Source organism: Leopardus geoffroyi, chromosome B2 (assembly GCF_018350155.1).
Source record: "Leopardus geoffroyi isolate Oge1 chromosome B2, O.geoffroyi_Oge1_pat1.0, whole genome shotgun sequence".
In the NCBI taxonomy this organism is placed as follows: Eukaryota; Metazoa; Chordata; class Mammalia; order Carnivora; family Felidae; genus Leopardus; species Leopardus geoffroyi.
Window position 1 is genome coordinate 89,543,180 of NC_059332.1, and position 13,659 is coordinate 89,556,838.

General features: G+C 43.2%; 1 protein-coding gene across 6 annotated transcripts in view; it reads right to left on the reverse strand.

Moving 5' to 3' along the window:
• Nucleotides 1-995: 995 nt before the first annotated feature.
• FAXC (failed axon connections homolog, metaxin like GST domain containing) overlaps nucleotides 996-13,659 on the reverse strand; it is a 72,541-nt gene continuing 59,877 nt past the window's right edge. For all 6 annotated transcript variants that reach the window (XM_045499109.1, XM_045499107.1, XM_045499108.1 and 3 more), the window contains 2 exons: nucleotides 10,508-10,624; nucleotides 996-2,400 (listed from right to left, as the gene is read on the reverse strand). In XM_045499109.1, the coding sequence (XP_045355065.1) occupies nucleotides 2,111-2,400; nucleotides 10,508-10,624 (407 nt within the window). In that variant the 3' untranslated portion in view covers nucleotides 996-2,110. The remainder of the gene's footprint in view (nucleotides 2,401-10,507; nucleotides 10,625-13,659) is intronic.

The window sequence follows — 13,659 nt, forward strand, 5'->3', positions numbered from 1 at the left end:
GTTATGACATTCACATTTGCAAGCCAGAAGTTTCCCTAGTCACACAGAACTACCACCAGCTGACCTTGGAACACACGTGTTAGAGACAGGCGAGGTGAAGAGTCCTCCCAAGTGTCGCCGGAGATACAACACGCTCATCCATTCATATCTTCTCCCCCACATTTTCATTAGGCACCAAACGGTCCTCTCAAAGATGAATGCTTTTAATAAGAAACTAACGACTGAGTTTCCTGTGCAATGAGAATCTCTAACTGAGGGTATCTCAGCATCTGTCCCCAGTTACACAGGTCCTACACTGTGGCTCCAATGGTAAACAGCCTCAGCAATTCTCCCCCTTTACCTCTTTGTGAATCCGCAGCATTTTAGGATTGTTTTGCAAAAGCCATATTCAAAGAGAGTCTTTTTCAAGCAAATACACGAACTTCTCAGCAGAAATTGCTGTCTCTTTTGAAAAATGCCTCTTTGGCCCCACCACGAATAACCATTACCCAGTGAATCCGTTGAGATCAGAAGCAAAGCAGCTCTGCTTGCGGTTGTAAATCGTAACACCGACTCTCCTAGCCCAAATCCATGGCCGTCACCCCAGCATCTTCACCCCATATTTCACTGGAAAATGTTCTAAGTCAACAAAAAGGATGTCTTCAGAGATAGAGCGCTTTAGTAAGTACAGTAACCCCAAGGGTCCGTGTGCTCTACAGGGACAGAGAGGGAGCACAGGGCAGCTACGGGAGATCCTTAAGAAACATTAAGATTTGTCCCCAGCATTGCCTTCCTCTCACGGGGCAATGGCTGAGAACGCCAGAAAAGTTGCATTAGTAAAACTGCATAGAGTCTACACTGCACAAAGTGCTTTGATACCTGTCACGTGATCCTCTTCAGACTTCATCTTTTCGACACGTCTTGCAAGATTTGTTTTCAAAAAGATATTACGCGTTGGCAAGCATCTGCTTAAAAAACTCAGTCAAATCCTTTCCCCTTCACCTCTACGAAACCCATCATATTCCTGAGCTTTATTCCCTTCAAATAAATCAAACACAGGCAACTTAACACTCGGGAGTCTACAAAGGACAACATTCCAGCGTGCGGTCAGGCAACGGAAGAAAGACGTCTGCAAATACACAGAACTGAAGACTGTGTGTAGCTGTCGATGCTCTGTGAAAGCATTTTCAACGGTCTTTCAGCAAAAGATTTCCATTCAGGCAAGATCACAAAGAAGAATGGTGACAGAATCCTAACTGCGCCTTTGCGTGTGTTTCGTCTGCTCGGCTTTGGCGAGTGACTGTGGCTGCTGTTGGCTGGATATGGAATTCCTCTGCCCTCAAATGTTCATACGCAGGAAGCACAATAAAGAATAAAATGTTGTGTTTATGTCACACCTCTTCCAAGAGGTGCTACCACATGAATCCTCACAACACCCCTGTGAGGTAGGTAGGTGGAGAGTATCGTTATCCCCACCTTACAGGTGGGGGAATGAGGCACACAAGAATTAAGGGACTCGCCCGAAATCACACAGCTAGTCACTGGCAGGACTGAGAATAAATCTTATACTGATTAGCACCTAGCACAGTGCTTTGCACATAGTAGGTGTTCACTGAATATCTATGGATTTTTATTTGAATTATCTCAACATACAATATACACACATAAAATACAAGCAGCCACCATAGGATATTTGTCTCCTGGACATTTCCCCCGATGATTTCTCTCATTACTTGGAACCCCGGTGGGTGAAGGACGTTCGAGAATCCGGCTCACAAATAAGCCCTCGGGTTGAAGACGATCTACATAGACACAATCCGCAGACAATCTGCTCTTGCCCCTGCTCTGCCACACAGTGTTAGTTTTCTAATGAAAACAAAAATGGATTTCAGGAACCATGCTGACTTTTTTTTTTTTTTCCTTTTTGCCTGTTTGTTTTAAATGGAGCCATCCGAATGGTTCTGTGTCTCGTTTGTACAAAAAGAAATAAGGCTGCTATCGTCCAGTTAGCTCGTGAGAACTGTGTCGAGCACGAAGATCTCCTCCCAGCTCAGATGGATTTCCACCTGGGAAATCGGACCAACCCCAGGGAGTGGCCGCTCCGGCAGAAGAGGGTCAGCAAGGCTGAACGTCACTTGCACTGTTCGTGGTCTGTGTAGTCCTCCATGTCCACGTCAGAATCAAAGAGCGAGTGTCCGGTGAAATCCGTGTCTGGGGTTCTGGAAAAACTGTTCTCTGCTCCCTCATCTTCAAAGGTCTCTGTCCTTGAGTAAAAGCTGAAATCCAGCAGGGGCGTGTGGGTTTTGCTCCCTTCGCTGCTCTCCTCAGACTCATAGATGGTGTTGTCATCATCATGGTGCCACTCAGGCCAGAATTTCCTCCTTATCCTCTCACAGTACATGGCAAGGTTGATGAGCTCACCTGCGGGATGGTAAGGAAAGCCAGGGTTAATTCTCAAAGGCAGCAATCTGCCAGCAGCTTGGCCTTCTGCGGGGTTGGGAAGAACACGGTGGGGTAGACCTTAACAGTGTTTTTCCAAAGACTATCAGATATTTAGATTTTCACGTGCAGAAGAAAGGCGAGTGGAAAAAGTTAAGTGTGAGTGGGCTGGGTGAGTGAAGTGTGAGTGGGCAGGGAGTCGTAGGGTGATGGTGGGGGTGGGGGTGGCGGTGGTAATTTATCCAGAATGGCAGCTCAACTACCATCATTGGGCGTTGTCAAGCATTTTAGTATTTTGTGTTTGCTTATCAAAAGAACTGGAACTTCCACTGGTTCATATTTAAATTAAGTTATGCCCCATGTAAATCCACCAACTGTCAGCGAGGTCAGCCAGCCAGAAGTAATTCCTCATTCCACAAATATTGGTGGTGCTATTAAGGGCTGGGTTCTATGCCACGTCCTTGAAGAAAGTTATGTTAAGATGCAAATTTTGCCCTAAATGATCCTAAATAAAATGGATAATTCAGAATTGTCTACGGATGAGTGTGCCCCCCCAGGCACATTTAGTAAAACAGATTTTTTTTTTTTAAATAAAATTGAATGGCTATACTTATAATTAGGTTCCCAACTCAGTTACTGGGCTACTTCTTTTTCCTGTGAATCAAAGGAACACTTCTGTTAAGTTGCTAAAATTGTCCCGGCATTTGTCTGAAACGTGACACAGAACTGACTTTCATTTCCAAATTCCAAATGAAAAATAAAGAGGGTGAGTTTTTGCCTTTGATCCACCAGATGGCACTATTGCTTACGAATACATGATCTGGCACTCCCTTACCGGACTTCATTGCCCTAAGAATATTCCTTGGACTTTTTTTTTTTTTTAAGTTATATAAACATCTACTTATTATAGAGGTAACCCAGGTTTTATTGAAGAATATTAGAAAATACCAACACACAGAAAACAAAAGAATTACCAATAATCACATTCACCATATTAACATTCCCATTTATATTCTTGGATATACATTTACATATATTTACATTTGCTATTTAGCATTTACTATATATTGTCCCTTATGCTACTTTTTTCCACTTAACAACATATAATGAAAAACTCAATTTCACACTATCACCTTGATAACTGCACAGCAGTTCATTATTCAGATGTACCATAGTTTCATTTTGTTTTTACCACACCCCCTTCAAGGCCATTTAGGTTGTTTCTACATTAACAGGTCTACTGACTATAGTCTTTACTCTATTTTATTTTCTATCAAAGAAGATAATACATTCTCATTTGGGAAGATTAGAAGTTTGTATATAGAAACACCATAAAGAAGAAAACAAAAGCCCCCTATAATCTCGTCAATCCAAGGTAATCACAGTAGCGTTTTGATGTAATTTCTTTCAGTACGTTTTCTATTTATTGCCATTATTAATGTTTCCTGTTACTTCGTATGATGTTGTTATATACATTTTCCCATGAAAATTTTTCAAAACTTGATCGCTGTTCTGCTTACATAAGCACATCTCCTGTAAAATATAACGAAGCAAATCCCCCTTACTTCACAGATCCTATCAAGCAGTGAGCCAGGATTGGTTGCAGGTCACCATTTTCAGTTGTCTCAGATCATAACAGTTCAACTCATACCATATATGCGCCCATTCTGATTGCCCCTTCCTCGAAGAGTTTACACACACGCCCCGGAGCCAGAAGCCAAGGAGCCACAGGATTGCTCCTTAAAAAGATGCATGCCAAACCTTCACTTAGATCCTCCCTCAGGAAAGCAGTCATGAAACACCACAGCAGGTATGGCTCCCAGTCACGGGTAACCAAGAATCGGATAAAGATGTGGAGGCGGCAGCAAGGTTTGGTGGGAGGTGGTAATCAGAGATGGATTATGGTCACTTCATAGCAGGGTCTGGGGACAGCCGTGTTTGCCTCAATCACGTCCATTCCCTATGAGCTGTTTAGGGAGCAGCTAGAAAGTCAGAATCTATTCCCGATAGCCACAGGCTCTACACCATATACGATTCTATCCACTTCTTTTGTGGCTGTTTTTTCTACCACCTGTTTCTTCACTTTCCTTCCAGGAGAGCCGCCCTGCCTTTGTACTATGTGACATTAATACCACTTCAGCGTGCAATAATAAAAAGTAATAATAGCAAACATACAAATAGCCCTTACTGTGTACCGGGCGCTGTTTGAAGTGCTTTTATGCATCTGTTGAATTAGTCCTCGCAACAATCCTATGAGGCAGAAACTATCATTATCCCCATCTGTCATGAGAACACTGAAGCAACAGAGAGGTTAATTAACTTGCCTAAGGTCACACAGTAAGAAAGTGGCAGAGCCAAGATTTAAACACCAGCAGTCTCCAGACTCCATGCCCTTCACCACGAACCACCTCTCTCTCTCTCTCTCTCTCTCTCTCTCTCTCTCTCTCTCTCTCTCTCCCCCCTCCCCCTCTCCCCCCCGCCCCTTACTCGTGATCTCACAGCCTGACTTGAGAATTCATAGATGCACACTCCCTGTCACAGATTATTTTTCTCAAATTCTCTCTGGGATACTAAGAATTATGAGGGGATAGGTGCTGCCCCTCAAAGATAATGAGTTGTCAAGAAGTGATCATTCTATCATGCAGTCCAGAAAGAGTTTGCTTTGATAAGCAAAAACTAGGAGCTCACATACCCATCCTCATTTCCTGCCACTGATAAAAAAGAGTAGAACGAAGAATGAAATTTTATGTTTGACTTTGCCAATTCTGTCTGGCTTTGCCAATTCCTTCTGTGCCTAGATTCTCCATCAGCGGACTCAACATGTCCCAGCCAAAAGAATAGAAAAAAGTTGGCGTAGAAAATGGCTTTGTGTGTGTGTGCGAGATATTCCTTTGTCAACACAAATGCCTACGCTGAGGATGTAAACTTTGTGAAATAATGGAAAAACTGCATTTTTTACAGTGTACTCAATAATCAGGTAACAATTTCATCCACCAAACTGGTAAAAATTAAGATTTGATAACATCCAATGTGGAGGGTCAGGCATTGTAAGCACATGTCTGGTGGAATTATAAGATTGCTATAACCTTTTCTGGAAAGTAATCTGATGTCATCTATTGAAATTTTAAATGTACCTGTTGGCCCAAAACTCCACTTTTAGTTCTCTATTCTACTAAAATAAAAGCACTAGTATTATAAACATATATGTATACCAACGTCGACAGCATTATGTCAGTAAAAAAGAAAGAAATATGGAAACAGCCTGAATATCCATCAATAGGGACTGATTGAATAAATTATGGTGTATCAATTCTATATAATATTTTGCAGATCTTAAAAAGACACGATATTCTATTAAGTGAAAAAAGCAGGGCACCTGGGTGGCTCAGTCGGTTAAACACCTGACTTTGGCTCAGGTCATGATCTCACAGTTCACGGGTTTGAGCCCTGCATCGGGCTCTATGCTGACAGCTCAGAGCCTGGAGCCTGCTTCAGATTCTGTGTGTTCCTCTTTCTCTACCCCTCCCGTGCATTCTCTCTCTCTCTCCCTCTCTCTCTCAAAAATAAACATTAAAAAACAATTAAAAAAAAAAAGCAAGTTACAAAGTAATGTGTATAAAGCAATTCTACTGTTTGGTTTAAAAGTACTAAAAACAGAGGTGTCTGGGTGTTTCAGTCAGCTAAGTGTCTGACTTCAGCTCAGGTCATGATCTCGAGGTTGGTGGGTTCAAGCCCCTCATTAGGCTCTGTGCTGACAGCTGAGAGCTTGGAGCCTGCTTTGGATCCTGTGTCTCCCTCTTTCTGCCCCTCCTCCACTCATGCTCTGTCTCTCTAAGATAAACATTTAAAAATATTTAATAAAAAAATTTTTTTTAAGTTCAAAACAAACTTGAATGCTGTGATGAGGACACCACCTTCCCCTCATCTCCTTGAAGCTAAAGGATACAAATTCGTAGATCTCAAAATACAAATACCCACAAAAGTCATCTGAGCCATCCCCTTCCTGAGACCAGACCTCTTGCTGAACACTTCCAGACGGAGAACAGTAAGTGTGTGTGTGTGGGGGGGGGGGGGGGGGGGGGGGGGACAGACTCAGCTATTTCTCAAGGATATCCAGCATTTCTTCCACCTTTCAATTAATCAAATAAGAAGCAAAAAGTCACCCCAACAGTAACAAATGACTGCTGGTAAAAGAGCTAATGAATAAAGTGTTTCTCAGCACAAGAAGGTTGTGGTTCTCACACATCCAGAAAAATAGCATCGTGCTGTGGGCCTGCTACATGCTACAAGGCGGGCAGACAGGTCGCAGAACTCCTTCCCTTCTGGCACTTCTGTCCACTTTTCCACACTCTGTAGTGCTCCATGTCTGTTTCAAAGAGTGCCCAGATCCACGTGCAATTCCCTAATAAGGACACTCTGAACAAAAGGTCAAATGGGACTCTACAGGAGGAATTTGCTGAGAGTAAAACTGAGAGTCTTTACTGGAAAAATGGCAAAAATTTCAACATAAATTATATACAATCTTAATTGGGGAACAAAATTTGAGGTACTTTCAGACGGTACTCATAAGAATATAAACTGCTACAGTCTTTCTAGAAAACAGTTTAGCCATACAGACCAAGGGCTTATACCTTTTGAGACAGAAGTTCCCCAACTACAAATTTAGCTTAAGGAAATAACCAGAGATAAGCAAGAATATATATTTATACAATAGTCACTTCGGAATATTGGTAAACAAGTATGTGAAATAACCCATGAGACCAGAAAAAGATTAATCACATAAATTACACTGTAGCCATAGGATACAGGATATTATGCAACTACTAAACATATTGTTTTAAGGTATATTGAATGACAAGAGAAATGAAGACACAGTTAATTAAAATTTATAGGTTTATAACTGTATCAATACCATGATCCTGATTTTTAAAAATATATACATACATGTACTTGATGAAAGATGAGGATACATACCACAATATTAACAGTTGTCTGTGGGTGACAGGGACACAAGTTATTTTTTTTTAACTTTTCTATTTTTTCTAGATTCTCTCCAGCAAGGAAATAATATTTCATATATCTACATCTATATATATGCAAACACATACTTATGTATATTTTGAGAACTGTTGAATATTCAAAGTCTGTCCTCCTACTCACCTAAATTAAGGCAAGTTTCTCCCTACTTTAGATGGCTCCAGAAGCAGCCTCTGTGGCTCCCTACTGTAATTAATATCTAGGACCAAAAGCTAATATTTATGCATGTACACTCACACATTCACACATGTAGCAAGGCCAAAAGTGCCCTGGCTGTTCCAAAGCTAGGCAGAAAACTGCCTGATCTAAGTCATTCACATTCCTGGATTTGAGCCAGTTCTAAATCATACAGGTTCTTAGTTGTTTCTGCTTCTCCTTCCTCTTGTTACTTCTTGGGAAAGTCTCCACCACAGAAAGAACAAAGGCAGAGAAAGAAGTTGAGACCAAAATATTAGTCTATTAGCAGCTCCAATCAGAAGATTTAGAAGGGCATGAAATCAATGACCAAAATGAGATTTAAAGACCCTTTGTGGACTTTTTTTTAATGTTTATTCATTTTTGAGAGAGACAGACACCGAGCATGAGCAGAGTAGGGGCAGAGAGAGAGGGAGACACAGAATTTGAAGCAGGCTCTAGGCTCTGAGCTGTCAGCACAGAGCCGGATGCAGGGCTCGAACCCACGAACTATGAGATTATGACCTGAGCTGAAGTTGAATCCTTAACCAGACTCCCAGGTGCCCCTAGAGACCCTCTGTGGACTTTAATGACTCATGCTATACCAGTCCCCAGGGAGAATTGGAAGCTGCTACCTTATTTAAGAATCAAAGTACATGAAACTGTGTGCCAAAGTCCCTCACAGACGATGGTGTCAGATTCCCCCAGATGTGTGGGTCTTGGGTGGGACTCAAAATCAATCCTCTAATCTTCCAATCCTCCAAAAAGGCTGGCCATTTCTTTAAAAATAACATTAAATGTTTCAAGTCCTTCCAGGAAGTAAAAGAGAAAAGGGCCAAGTCACAAATAATTTAACATAAAGATGCTTCCTTCCTACAAGAAGGGATTCTATAGAATTTGAGAGTTCTACTGATAGTGAATACCTAAATGCTCTGACTAAATACCAGATGACCTCAGCCGCGCGCAAGCGCGCATATGTGTGTGTGTGTGTGTGTGTGTGCGCGTGCGCATGCACGCTTGGGTACAAATGTAAGTCTATGTGTACAAGTGTATGGGATATGTGTGTATAAAAGTATGTGAGCAGAGGTGGTGATGTGTGTACATAGGTGTGTAAGAGTGGTGTGCTAGGGAAATGGAGAGAGGGAGCAGGAAGTAATAGGAACAGAAAGTAGATATAAAACAAACCTCTAAATTAACTAAAGGGAACCAATATATTTTAGGTGACCTTGGAAAATCTGATTAAAATAAAGGGAAATTATTTTAAATACTATAAGTATCATTAAGTTCCAACACATCACAAGACAAGGAATATCTCCATGTTGATCATTTAGGAAATTAAGTATCAGTCCATACTATTCCTACCCTCACTCAGCTGAAGTTCTGGAAAACCTTCAGTCAATGCTTCCTCCATTTCAACCACGTTTGGTAATGTATCTAAAGCCTCACCACCACCAATATGAGGATCTGGAGAATGACTCCTGCTGTCCATGCCCTGGTCTGGGCTTCTGGGCCTCACATGAATAAACACACACACACACGCAGAACTTCAGCCTTCACCAACCTTCCTATCCACTCACCTATGACCACCACAGATGAGTGTTTACCTGCCTTAGTTTCTTATATGATTCTGCCTTGCTTGGTTCCAACCATCCATCCACCCAACATTAAAAGCATTCTATATACTATTCACTGGTGATCTCATCTATACCCCCAACCTACTCAGTTGGGGTATAAATACCTTGGTCAACTCTGTCACACCCTTTCCCAAACCCAAATATCGGACTTTGATCCCCACATCCCCGGGCCCGAGGCACTTAAGTGGAGATGACTCCAAACAGCTCCCATCTACCAACACAGGGGAAGACTCTCCCAGATGGCCCAGCTGCCATGTGCATCCCCCCACTTCAGTCTGCACCGCCCTCCCAACACACACATCAAGATCTGGTCCCTTGACATCAAACCACGTTGAGCTCACTTTCCCTGCTCCCTTGCTAACGTGAATTTTACTCCTGGCTTAACACCCCTACCTTCACCTCCACACATACATTCATCCTCTAGGCTGGTCCCATTCATCCTCACTTCCACCCCTCCAACTATAAGTTAACTCTGGTAGGCCTTACAGCCAAGATCACACAGCAGAGACACAAGGCTGTGTTTCTCTGGCTAAAATGTACTACTACTAGGGCTGCGGCTACTACTAACTACTACTAATAATAATAATAACAATATTTTGCATAGAACCAAGCTTACAAAACATTGGTTAACATTGCCTCCATTTTTACCACTTGAACTTACTAGCTCTACTGCTCTCAATGGATCATCTACAGACACCCACTGGAAGGGGAGAAAAGAATGTTTTGAAGTCAAATGACACAGAAACATATGTTCCTATACCTACATGCGAGATATGTGAGACCAGTTCAGACTCAAAAGGAGCCTCGAGATGGGCGGTGAGCCCCATCAGCCCCACCCCACCATGGTTACTGCAGCACTGGATATACCAGAAAGTGGTGAGCCACCACTGTCCAAAGGAAATTAAGGAAGACCAACAAGACAAGTGCATGAGGTGGAACACAAGCCCTGTTTCAACAAGTGTTAAGTCCACCATGTAAGGAGCTGAAAGAAAAACCCTGGTGTAAAACACGGTACGATTTGTGTCAACCTTGTTGACGCAAGATGGCAGGTAAGAAGCCCAGCGTCTCCTCAACCCCTACATATCCTAAGCACAATAAACTGACCCTGGCCCTGGACACGACAGCCTGATGTCTCCATAAAGCACAGTCAAGCTCACAGGCAATGGCCCAGAATTCTCTGTTGTGTTACCCCTGCCTTCACCCCACAGCGACTCCCAAGACCTGAAGAGGTTTGTAGGGCTTGCCTTTGATCAGCCGCTCAGGTCTTGTCCCAGGTAAGGTCCACATTGCCTGTGCCAAGTGTCCAAAGACAGTGGCATCGAGAGTAGAAAGCTTGGGCCCCATGATGTACTTCTTATCACCTGCAACAGACAGAGCACAGAGGTCATTGGGCTGGCCCACACTGCCCTACACAGTCACCATGGCATTCAGCACACATGAATTATAGGTTCATTTAACTGCATGTCAAAAGCTTTGCAGAGTCAAAATGCATGCACCCCCTTTCTCTTAAAAAAATTAGAAACAAAAGTAAAACAAATTAAATAATTTTATGATATGTCAACCCATACAATAGCAAAACAGGGAAGTAACTGGGAACATATCAAGAGAAGCAGATGAGGGAGGAGGTTCATGGGCAAAAGGGAGATCTGATCACCCCCAGCCCTCTGGAGCCACCTCCTTGTCTCAAACGCTAGAACTGAAAGCCTGAGATGCTTGAGAACACCTGGAAGTTTGCTTACATGGTCTCAAAAGTAACTCAAACCAAGAACACCAACCTCAGCACTTGCTTTTTTAGATTAATAATACATTTCCTCAGGAAAAACAAGAAGCCTAAAATAAGTTACTTAGGAAGTTTGGAGGCGAGGTTGTCCATGCTGCCCCACGTCTCGGCAACGCTCTCGCCACTGAGCACCAGCCTCCGCGAAAATTACAGAAAATAAACAGAAGCCATGAAGTTACAGGTCCAGCCCTGGGATCAGGCTCACATACGATGGTGTTTCGCACTGCTGCTCCCATCTCTCCTATTCCATCACTACTGAACTCGTTCAGTCCTCGCCACCTGGACTATCACACATAACCTGTTAAAATGGCCCCCGGACGTCTCCTCAGGTGCTGTGGCATACAGAGGCAGCACAGGTGGTTTATATGCTGGCAACATCATTATTCACTGTGGTAGGCTGGTCAGTACTTAACCTCTCAATGCCTCAGTTTGCCCACCTGGAAAATGGGGATATTACCAGTGCCCATCCCTTAGGGGTATTGTGAGGCTGAATGGCATAATGCACCGTATCTATGTACCTCACACATTAGCTTCCACAACAGCAGCCCCTCTGTTTCTCCAGCCCGTTCCATATCCCACCTGAACTTAAGTCACCATGACAAGACTTTTCACCATGTCACTCCCTTTCACAAATACCTTCAATAGGCTGTAAAATGGGTTATGAAATAAAGCCCGAACTCAGAATTCCAGGCTCAGGATGCTCTGCCTCCAACCCATGTTCCAGCTTTATCTGTCACTCCTCCCTTATTCTAGCACACCTGGGGAACACCTGCCATTCCCAAGCACGCTTCGTGCTTCCCAAGCCTACACTTTTGCCCATGCTGTGCCCACCCCTTTCCCTGCCCCCTACAACCTGTATGTGCCCCCCACTTCTCTCCATTTGGTAAATTCTATCCATCCTTCAAGGTCCAGCACCAGCCTCCTTTCAAAGCTTTCTCTATTCTTTCTGGTGGTAATGGGAGTTTTCAGTTCACACAGCTCTGTGTTCAAATCTCGCTATTACACACATGACCTTATAGGACTTTAAGGCCTTTTGCGCCTATTGACTTCAATTTATGAACCACAAAATGGGAGGAATTGCTGGTTGTTTAGACGAATAAATGAGGTGACCTGAGGAGAGCACACAGAAGATAGTTCTTCGGGCGCTTGGGTGGCTCAGTCAGTTAAGCGTCTTTTTTTTTTTTTTTTTTTTGAATGTTTATTTTGAGAGAGAGCACACATGTGCCAGCAGGAGAGGGGCAGACAGAGAGGGAGAGAGAGAGTCCCAAGCTGGCTTGTGCTGTCAGCGCAGAGCCTGAACCAGGGCTCAATTTCATGAACCATGAGATCATGACCCGAGCCAAATCAAGTTGGATGTTTAACCAACTGAGACACCCAGGCACCCCTAGCATCCTACTCTTGATTTTGGTTCAAGTCATGATCCGAAGTCATGAGATGGAGCCCCACATTGGGTTCTGTGCTGAGTGTGCAGCCTGCTTAAGATTCTGCTGCTGGGGCGCCTGGGTGGCTCAGTCGGTTGAGTGTCCGACTTCAGCTCAGGTCACAATCCCATGGTTTGTGAGTTCGAGCCCCATGTCAGGCTCTGTGCTGACAACTCAGAGCCTGGAGCCTGCTTTGGATTCTCTCTCTCTCTCTCTCTCTCTCTCTCTGCCCCTTCCCCACTAGTGCTCTGTCTCTCAAAAATAAATAAATGTAAAAAAAAAATTTTTTTTTAAAGATTCTCTCTCTCTTTCTCCTTCTGCCCCTCTCCCCCACTCACATGCTTGCTCTCTAGAGTAAAAAAATAAAAAACATTAAAAAAAGAAGAAGATAGGGTCTTGCCTCTTCTCACCCTGCCTCTTGAGTAGCATTTTTTTTTCCATAGTGTGCTCTGTGCTGGTGGGTTTTTATCTTTCCAACTATATGGTAAGTTCTTTGAAAGTAGGAAAAACTTCTTATTTTTATGAAACAAACTCAAATACAACGTTTACTACATGCCAGCATGGTTCTAGATGCTGTACTCTAAAAATATCCAACCACTTCACTGTTCTTGAGCAGCAAGCTGACAACACTAAGTATCCAATGACAGTAAACAAATTGGGAAGAGAAATGGCTGGAGGTGGGAATGTGACTTAACAGGCCAACATGGCACAAGTAAAGCTGGAGGCTAATGCTATGGCGCTACCCATAGGTAAATGTATCCAATCAACACTTTGTACACCTGACACAATGTTTCATGTCAATTACATCTCAATTTTAAAAGGAAGTTAAAAACAACAACACAAGGACCAAGGAAAGCCCTACAATTTGCTGAACATGCCCAAATTGTCTTTTCTGGTGAGGACGAGCAAGCTGTTCAGGCCAGAGCCCTCAGGGGTTTCCCACTGCCAACCAACGTCTCCCTTATTTGGGTCTTACCCTGGGATCTAAAAGCCCACTACCTGTATGCTGGGAACACACGGAAAAAATACTGTCTGGGCAAAAATAGCAAACCTGGGTAAATCATTTGTTCTCAAGAGTGTCAGTTATTTCTTAAATGGCGCTCCCTGCTGACTCCATGCCTTGGCATTAGTGCTGGCATGAGAGACGCAGGTTGGCCAAAGCACCCTGGCCCCAGAGCTCTCATGCCACTGTGCA